Genomic DNA, 10,685 nt, shown 5'->3' on the forward strand with positions numbered 1-10,685 from the left:
GGGGGGAGGAGGGAAGTAGATGGGTTAAAAGGGGTCAAATATGTAGTGACAGAAAGAAATCTAACTATGGGAGGTGAATACACAATGCAATATATATCTATGCCTTACTGTTAAATTGTACACCTGAAATTTACTGGATTTTGTTAACCCACATCACCATAAAAAAAATAAATTAATTAAATATATATATATATATTAGAAAGTATGAGAATAATTTAAATTATTTGCCCCCAAGAAAACTTATCTGAATTTCCCTTTAACCTTGGCTAATTGCAGTAGAAGAAAAGGCTCTATCCATCCAGAGATATTTGAATCAAATTTATTACTAAAAGAATTAGAAGCCTAAAACATAGTTCATCTTATTAGTAATCAGAGTGCTATAGTTAAGATCAATTATACCCCCATAGTAAAATGGAACAAAATATATGGTTTAAGAAAGTAACTTTCTGATCACACATTTCTCTTTTGCAGAGTATACGAGGATAAGGAGTTTACAAAATAGGTTTACATACAAAGTGAAAGGTTCTGAATCCATATATTCAAATTTATTTGACCAGTTTTCACTGACAAAGCACTATGTATCAGGCTCTGTACTGAGTGCTGGGGATCCTAGGATCAATAAAATGAAGCCCTTGACAAAGAATTCACATTTTTCTACCAAGGACATTTCTAGTGTCATGACTGTGACACTGCGATCTAGGCGGAGTCACTCAGTGTGCCTCTGAGTGAGCTTAATGAGAAACTCTACTAAATAGGAGTGCTCCATATTAGAAAGTGTCCCAGCAAAATGATGATAACGACGATAATGATGTCCACAACAATAGTAAATGATAATAATTTACTAAGGCTTAGCTAAGAAAGTTCACTCCTACTGGTATTTTCTCCATGGTCAGTGAAAGCTAAATATCCAACTGTTTGCACATTAACCCATCTTGTTTCTTCTGTAATCTCCAAAGATAACAAAATATTTTTTCTTAGCCCTACCTGGTGATTTTTTTGGCCAAGTTCAATGACCCTTTTCTTTCATTCCCCTTTTCCATGAAAGAGTTTTTAACTATGTACATTTCTGTACTCTGCCTCATGAGACCATATTATATCAAACTCACAACTTATATGAAATTGCCAATGAGGGAGACAGAAAGGAAGAAAAACTATAATTTAGTGCCAGACACTGTGCTAGGTCTTTATATGTGTTATCATATGTATTCCTTACTAAATTCAATGAAACAGATATCTCTGTTTCTGAGAAAACTGAAGGCTAGAAGTTTGAGTCATTTGAGCATACTCACAATTAGCAAGCAGTAATTGGACAAAAAATGATATTCGGTCTATGGGAGTCCAGTCCTCATGCTCTTCCCAACACATATACTGCCCCCTACAGGCGGAGTGTACATGTGCAGCTGCCCTGGTCCTGAATCACCAGGCTACAGATACCCAACAGATACCCAGGATAATAAAAGTGTTCTCCTAAATCTAACTAAAAAATTTCTAAAATACATATTCACCTTAAAATATTGCTTAACTTAAAACATGAAACACTTATTTGCAATCTTTTGTCAGAGGACAAGGCTTTCTCCTTAAGCACCTCCGCCAATTAAATCAGAAGTTACTTCCTAGCATAAACCACAGCTATGATACGTTGTCTCTGGATTTTCAGTTTTGGCTTCTTTAAAATAGAACAAGAACTTAGGCACTCATAAAGCAATCTGAACTAAGAATCTTTCTAGGCTTATAATTCCTCACCAATCTCATCCATACCTAACACAATAACTATTAGCCCTTTATAGCTTATTCAAAGCTTTCACAGAAACAACTGTGTTTTCCTATTCATATTTCATATGTTTGCATAAATTTTAATTAGAATATATAACTTAACAATTACAATGAGTAGAAACAGATTTGGGAAGAAGCCTGATTACTGATGAGGATATAACTGAAATGGTGGGAACAGAAATGTTCAAATGTTCTAGAAAGCAACCAATGCACACTGGGAGGTCAAGGGCATTGGCGGGATGTTTTACAAGGGAAACAGAAAGCGTCAATGATTCTAGGAAGCCAGAAAACTATGACCAAATGAAAAGAACTTCTGCTGTAATTCTGAACTAGGTGAGAGGTCTTATCTATCACCCACCCAGAGAAAAAGAAAAGGACAAAGAATGTTCAAGAGACAGTTACTAAGATTGTCAGGGAGAAAAGAGAGATACTTGTTTTAAATTTTTCAAATAGTTATAAAGAGAGAAATTATAACGAACTACAGGCAAAATTTTGGCTAGTAGAAGAAAAGTACCGGCAGAGCTGGTATGAATCTACAGAAACAAGCAAGTGTGTACAGACCAGTGAATCAAAGTTAGCCAGATGGAGAGAGCAGGGTGTAGGCATCACTGTCAGTTGTTATATTAATGTGCTCATTTTCCTTTGTTTTTTCATGTATGTATGTGCACATAAATTTTCACAGGCATATGCATGCACACATGTTGTAGAACAAAATCTATGCTCTATGTGCTTTTCACAGTCTTATCATGTTTCTGACTACTTGTTTTTTCCTCTACTTCTACAAAGCTATTGGAGGGATAGGCCTGAGTCAATCCAAGCCACCCAAGTAACCAACAAGACATGCTACTTTCTTGTCACAGTTGTAACTGTGAATATTCACCAGACCTTCAGCCTTAAACTTTTCAAGGCCTCAGGAAGATGGTCATCCATCCCCTGTCTGAGCACTTCAGTGGCTAGAGTTCCCTAATTCATGCTTCAGTCTGTTCTGTTGTCAGAGCACTTGAATTGTAGATAGGTAGTTCTTCCCTATATTGGGCCAAAATCTGCCTCCTGTAACTTGTTCCCACTCATCCCAGCTCTGTCCTCTGCAGTTACAGGGATTGAGTCAAAGCTTCCTTCAATGCGACAGCATACAAATACTTTTAGATAATCACCAAGTCCTAAATGTCTTCTTATCCAGTCTACACATCCCCATAGCTGTTAGCATGTCCCACATACAAGAAAAGGGGGAGTAGATACTCACCACACTTCACCATTCCGACTTCATAGCACTTCCGAAGTCGGCAGGCCTGGCAGCTTTTGCGCCGGTTCTTATCTATTGTACACTGATTTGTAGCTGGACAAATATAATCGTTATGTCCTAGGTCAAAGCAAAAAAAAGGAAGGTTATTATTATGATATTTTGGTCAACTGTCTTCCTGGTCAACAGCACTGATTATACTACCCAGCTGAGAGATAAGAGACAGATACAAAGGCCAAAGTTCAGCCTCATCGGTGCCCTCTTAGCGAGTAAAGGAAACGAAGGAATATTTCAATATCTTACTTTTTTGACTAATAGGTTATTCTCTACATGTTCTTAGAATTCTCAAGAGATATATTTAGAAATATTCTCCTTTGGACACAGAAAGTGAGACAGTCACCTGAAATTGTTTTGCTCCAAATCACAGAACTCCTCAAGAGTAGTATTTATATATCAGGTCAGCAAAGTCAACTGCTTATATTTTTACATAGATCTCTCTTAGGGATTTAACATATCTTTATGGAAATTCATAGTCAATAAGAAAACTAAACTAGTCATAAGAGAACAGATCAAGAAATTAGCAGACTAAATAAGAACAGAAAGAACTGCTACTTAACATTGTTATAGTAAACTATTCTTCTCAATTCTTCCCTCCCCTCCTCAGCCTTGTGACCTGGCAGTGTACTAGGGTGGGGAGAATATTTCCCCACCAAATGATAATGGACTTGGCCATGGGACTTGCTTTAGCCAATGGTATGCTTGTAGATGTGCTACTCCAACAGTTGGGCTTGGCCACTGGCCCAAGCAGAATGCAGAGACATATGGTGCAGATGTGAACTCAACCCAAGGCCCAGAACCAAGCCTTATGAAGTAAAGCCACCCTAACCAACTCATAGATCTATAACTAAGAAAAATAATGCTGATCGTAGTAAGACACTAGTTTCAAAAATTACTTCAAATGTTCTGTGGAGAATGGATTAGAGGCAGCAAAACTGATGAAAGCCAAGAGACCAGGTGAGAATCTGCTGTAGTTATGCAAATTAGGGATGAAGCTGTCTGGACTGGGTAATGGTAAGGAGGATAAAGAAAACTACATGGATCTGAGAGATTTAGGAAATAGAAATTGTAACAAAATAGAAGAAAAGTAAAAGTACAGAGTATTTTGGTGTTTGTTTTTATTTCTTAATTGTGTCTTTCTAATAAATAATATGGCCTGAATGTCTTACATTAAAGCTATGATGGACCTGAACTTCAACATGGGAAATGAATGAATCTCAATCATAAATTAAATGAGCAAGTCATAAAACAAATTACACTCACACAATAAAAGGCAAGACTCCATTTATGTAAAGTTCAAAAATAGAGAAAACTAAACTATCTTGTATTTTAGGGAAGCATGCTTAGGTGGTAAAACCATGGCAAGGAAGGTAGAAATTAGGACTGTCTTACCTCTGTAAAAAGGGAAGGAGCTGTGACTGGAAGGACCACCCAGAGGGACCCTGAGGTTCTGGAGATAGCCTATTTCAAGGCCTGAGCATTAGTTAAATGACAGTTTGTATTCTTTAAACTAGATTTAAGTAAATACTGGAATAAATACACTCCTTAACTCTATCCTCTGAGAGACCCTGAGAGCATGGACATCTGAGAGCAATGAGCAAACTAGCACCCAGATCATGGTTTATAAATATCATCCTTCACTAAGAAGAAACAGGGCTCTTTGGAGAATTAGCTTATTCTAGGACAGGGGAAGAGAAAGCACAAGATGATCTTAAAACATCTTGTTGTGCCAGGAAGTAAAGAAGTGCCAAAGAATTATGGGTGCAAGTCAAAAAAAAAAAGTGCAAAAGACACAGAAGTGAGTTAAGATCCTGCTGATCTGGGATAATTTGGATATCCAAATAATGATAGAACTAGATAGTAACTACCTGTAGAAAATAGGAAATGATAAGTTATACTGATATAAATGAAAGGCTTAATGAAGAATGGGATATTTACATTGTCTCAAAGGATCTCAACAAAAATATTCATTAATTACAAAGGGGAAAAGAATAATTTACAGTGTAGAAGCCTGGCAGATATCACCTTAGCCAAACAAATTACACATCACCAGTAACAGGGCAAATTGAAATCAGGCAGCACATGAAATAAGCCAGTAAGAAGAATATAACATCATTTGTGATATTCCTGCCAACAGTGTGTAAGCTGAACCTACTGATGAGATTCACATCAGAGAAGCCCAAAGTAATAGGCTTCTGCAAAGAAACAAGCCTCTAAGGTTCAAAAGTGTCAAGATTGTGAAAACCAAGACTAAGGGACTCTTGTGGACAGAGGAAGGCTAAAAAGACATAACTAAATGCAAAGTGTGATTCTAAACTGCTTCCTTTTGCTGTAGAGGGCCCTGTGGGGACAACGGCAAAACTTAAATGAGTCTGAGGATTAGATGGTAGTAATGTATCAAAGCTAATTTCCCAGTTTTGACTGTTGTGGCAATACAGGAAATACATGTTAAAGTATTCAGGGGTGATGGGGCCTAATGGTGGCATCTCATTCTCAAATGACTCCAGGAAAAAGGGCTCTTTATATTGAATACACACGACTTCTGTCAGTTTGAAAATAAAAAATAAAAAATGCTACCTTTGGCTTCTCAAACAATATAGCTGTTAATTCACACAAATACAGATACATACAAATACTCAAATACAGATAAATTGAAATTATCTATATTTTGAATGCTATTGTTCTAAGTCCTGAAATTAATTTTCCTTTTTCAAATTCACCAGATTTTAAAGAACATTCCCAAAATGATATGGTTCCATGTTTGGACTACAATCAAATATAATAATCCTCTCTCACCTTAAGTAGATTCCAGTAACATTTGTTCAACAAAACACAAACTGAAATTCAGTTGTTTGTGGCTTTATCACTGTGCCCTGAGTCAGCCTGGGGTGCCAGCAAAAGTATAGACTGGACGATTCTAGAAGACATCTCTCCCTCATAGGTATGAAAACCACTCTCTCAAGTCACCCTCCACACTGGCCATGTAGAGGAGGCAATGTCTGCTCAGCTTGACATATCAACGTTTCTGAGTGCCTGCAGATGTCCAGATATTCTTCATCTATATTTCATTTCATCCCAGAACTTTCCTATAAAGAGCTATGAGCCCCATTTTACAAATGAAAACAAGCTCAGCTTTAGTTTTCTATTTTGCATAATAAATTTCTATAAACTTATTAGCTTAAAACAAAACAATTTGTTATCTCATAGTTTTCATAGTTTAGCTGGATGCTCTACTCCAGGGTCTCACAAGGCTGCAATCAAGGCGTCAGCTGGGCCATAGTCTCATCTAAAGCTCAGGGTCCTCTTCCAAGCTCATGCAAGCTGTTGATAGAATGTCTCTTGCAGCTATAAGACCGAGGTTCCCTCTTCTTGCTAACTATAGGTGGGACACTGCTCTCAGCAATTAGAGGCAGTTCAGAACATGATGTTTGCTCTATTCCAGGCTAAAAGGAGAGCATATCTCTTACTTTCAGTTTCTCTACAGTCTGTTATGATGGAGTCTTATATACTCATAGCATAATCACAAGAGATTATCCCCATCAACATTTGCTATATAATATAAACTAATGAAGGGAACAACTCTCATCCTATTTACAGGTTCCCACACGCTCAAGAGTAGGGGGCAATATAAAGTGTGTTCTAAAAAGATTTTTTTAAAGAACAGATAATTATCTTGTCATTGCATTTATCCTCACAGGATTCAAAACTAAATTATATTTTAAAAACCAAAATATAGTTATAATGAGAAATTTTCTAAATTATATTTTAAAAACCAAAATATAGTTATAATGAGAAATTTTCTATTTTACTTTAGAACACAATGCTTTATATTTAAAAGGTAAATATAATCCTGCACTACTTTCCATAGAAGTAGTAATCTTTAGTACTCTCTAAGAATATGTCATGCTTGTTGGTTTTATAAAGAGGTTTATAACAATAAGCATTAAAGGACAACTAGAGGTTCACTTTTATTATTTTTTTCTGAGTTTATTTTAAAAGATAATTCTACATTTAAGAAAGACAGTACGATATCAACATGCTCAATAAAAACACCCTAGAAAATGTCTTATGCAAGGTCATAGTAATTCGCTTCACTTCTGGCAAGAAAAAAAAAAAAAAGAAAAAAGCCCTCCTCAAATTGCACTGACTACCTTATGTGTTAACATGGTTTCTTGTCCCATGCAACAGTCTGAGAAGCATGGTACTCCATACTAATAAAACTAAGAGAAAACCTCAAAATAAAATTAAAAACAAAATAATTCTTTCAGTTGAGATATAAAACTTTATAGGAACATGTGCTTTTTATAAAAAAAAAAAAAGAAAAAAGCCCTCCTCAAATTGCACTGACTACCTTATGTGTTAACATGGTTTCTTGTCCCATGCAACAGTCTGAGAAGCATGGTACTCCATACTAATAAAACTAAGAGAAAACCTCAAAATAAAATTAAAAACAAAATAATTCTTTCAGTTGAGATATAAAACTTTATAGGAACATGTGCTTTTTATAATATAAAACATAAAAAGTTATCCTCATTTTCTCTGCAAAATTATTAAGTCTGTCTGAATACCTATTACCATTCATATCCAACTGTATGGAGGAAAGAGACTTGGAATCAGAAGATCGTATTTGAATCTGAGCTCAGCCTTCCAGTTTTATTTCAAAAATAAAGTAATGTTTATTATTCTCACCCTCCCTGACACTGTTATACCAAAACAGCAGGCATCTACTTTCTTTTTCTCTCAAGACATTCTTCCTGAGTTTGAGGACAAATAAAACCCAAATAACGGAATATATGCCTCTCAGGTAAGAATCTTTTACATAACCTATCAGCTGTTAGAGCTTGACAATTAAAGCTCAGCCTCTAACAGAGCTGAACAATGATAAAGGGCTGTTGTAAATACCAAAATGAAAGTGAATAGTAGAATATAATAGTAATAATTACTATTATATGTGAGTAGAAAATAGCCAAAAGAATGTAATTTATGGAAATATCGAGAAATGTGCCAGACACATTTTTTAAATTAACAAGAGATATAAAAGACCTAAATAAATGGAGACAAAATGTGTTTCTTGATATAAAGATTATTATGAAGAATCCTCCCAAAATAATTCTCACGTTTAACAAAATCTCTACTTTTCTTAACATTAAGAATGGGAGGCCGCTTAAATTATTCTAACATTTCTATTGACAAATAAAATAGCCAGGACTTTTTTTTTTTAATTGGAGGTATTTATACTGCCATGTATTAAAATTCATTATAAAATTCTAATAGTTAAAATAATATGGAACTTATACAAGAACGGAGAGATAGATCAACAGAACAGTCAGAATAAAGCTCTAGTATATACATCAATGAGTATATGAAAAGATCATCAGTATATGAAAAGATCATCAGTAAAATCATCAGTAATGCAAATTAAAATCACAATGAGATACAATTACATTCCCAATAGAATGGCTAAAATTTAAGACTGACAATATCAAAGAAAACATACATAACTGGAACTCTCATACACGCTGTTGAGAATACAAAATGGTTCAACCACTCTGAAAAATTGTTAGTTTCTTGCAAAGCTAAACATATGCTTCTTCTATAACCAGCAATTTCACTCCTAGGTATTTAACTCAAGAGAAACAAAAACACATGTCTACACAGAGAGACATGCATGAATGTTCATACCAGTGTTATTCAAAATGGCAAAAAATAGGAAACAACCCAAATGAATAAAAAAAACTGGGGTACATTTATATATTGGTATATTAGTAAGCAAAAGGAATGATTTTTTTTATATATCTAACGACATAAATCTTAAAAACATCAAAGTGAAAGAAAACATACATGAATGGTTATATACTTCATAATTCAATAACATGACATTCTAGAAAAGGCAAAACTATAGAGACAGAAAACAGATCAATGGTTACCTGGGCCTAGGAGGCTGAGGAGAAATTAGCTACAATGGGCACAAGGAAACTTTTTGGGGTTACGATTACATTCCATATCTTAATTATGGTGGTGGTTGCTTGACTATATGCACTTTCTAAATTCATAAAACTATTCAACTAAAAGAGGGTAATTTATTGTATGTAAATTATATCTCAAACTCAAATAAAAATAAGTTCCTATATTTTTAAAAATCAATGAAAATGGATAATTTATTCAATACAACAATGTAGAGACATATGACTACTTAAGATAAATACATTTGATTCTTATTTCACTTAATGTAAAAAAAAAAAGAATTGAGTGGCCACTTTCAGTTACTGTATATCAGAGGGTACCAAAAATATGGAGTCCAAAGAAACAATCATCTAGGCATTAAGTAATTATAAGGGCACTAACCCTTATTTTTTTGCACACTTATAATGTGATGATCCTTTCCTCTTTCCTAATAGTTCCTTGGTTAATGCAGTAGGAAAGAATGACTTGGAAAAGCAGAGAAAACTTACTTTTCATTATCAGCTATAGTCTCAGGGTTCGAAGGTACTTTACGCAGAGAGATTTTTCTCCAACAGCAAATAAGAAGGACCTCTTTTTTTAAGGATGTAGTTAGTTGTACTTGGTCAAAATTTCTTTAAGGGATAAAATTCTGCAACCTCAGCAAGATAGAGAATTGTCATATCAAGAGTTTGGTTAAGAAATTTGAAAAAAATCTGAATTATTCTTATCAAAAATAGCAGGGAACTGGACCTGACTTTATAATCTACTACTATAATTATCATAAATAAAAATATTTAAGCACCAAATATGTTAAATGTAGAACGAAAAGCTTGGTGTGTAAAAGCAAATATAACCGAATAACACAATTTATGTTTTGATAATATTCGATGACATAGGCTTCTGTTATCTATGCTGTTTTAACTTTTGATAAGAAAATTAAGTTTGGAAATGGCAGAGAGCCCTCACCCACCTAACTACGAAGATCTTAAAAGAAGTTGGTTTAAATGAGATGAGGGTTAGTAGAGAAATAAATACAAGAAAAAAAGTTGATATCTGAACAAAGAAGAGTTAGAAGAAAAACAAGAATATCTTGAATTTGCATGAAGTTTATAATAGACCAAATATTTTCACATAACAAACCTCGTTTCATTTACAGAACAACTCTGTGAGTACTTCCATTTCACAGAGGAGGAAACAGATAGGAGGTAAAGGCAATGAGCTACTAAGTGGAAGATCCAGGACAAATGAGTGGTCATCTCTAAAGGGTGAATTTCAGGGGATCCAAAAGAAGGTGACTCTTTATCTACTAACATTCCACCCCCAAACCTCAACTTTGTGGATTCTACCAGTGTCTCTACTTGAGGAATTCACATTATGAATTCCTTTAAGGTTGCTTTTCTTCACCAGTTAAGAACAAGGCCCTGAGGCGTTGACAGAAAGGGGAAGGGAGCTCTACCGCGGAAACAGAGGACATTGCTTGGGAGAAGGGCTGCCAAGGGAGGAGTTATGGGGCAGAGAGACAGAAGAGAATACAAACAAGAAATGACTTCAGCAAATTAGGGTTGGCAAGGGAGGGATAGCATGGCAAGGACAAGTGAGGCGATGGGCTGACTGGCCTTAAAATCAGGTATGCACAATTTGATTAGGTGATTAAAAAAAACAAAACTCAGCC

General features: G+C 35.0%; 1 protein-coding gene across 2 annotated transcripts in view; it reads right to left on the minus strand.

Annotated features, from left to right (window-relative positions):
- ESR2 (estrogen receptor 2) overlaps nt 1–10,685 on the minus strand; it is a 46,314-nt gene that overhangs the window by 29,420 nt on the left and 6,209 nt on the right. For both annotated transcript variants that reach the window (XM_006915113.3, XM_025049092.1), the window contains exon 4: nt 3,017–3,133. In XM_006915113.3, coding sequence (XP_006915175.1) covers nt 3,017–3,133 — 117 coding nt within the window. The remainder of the gene's footprint in view (nt 1–3,016; nt 3,134–10,685) is intronic.

The sequence above is a fragment of the Pteropus alecto genome, unplaced genomic scaffold (genome assembly GCF_000325575.1).
Source record: "Pteropus alecto unplaced genomic scaffold, ASM32557v1 scaffold276, whole genome shotgun sequence".
In the NCBI taxonomy this organism is placed as follows: domain Eukaryota; kingdom Metazoa; phylum Chordata; class Mammalia; order Chiroptera; family Pteropodidae; genus Pteropus; species Pteropus alecto.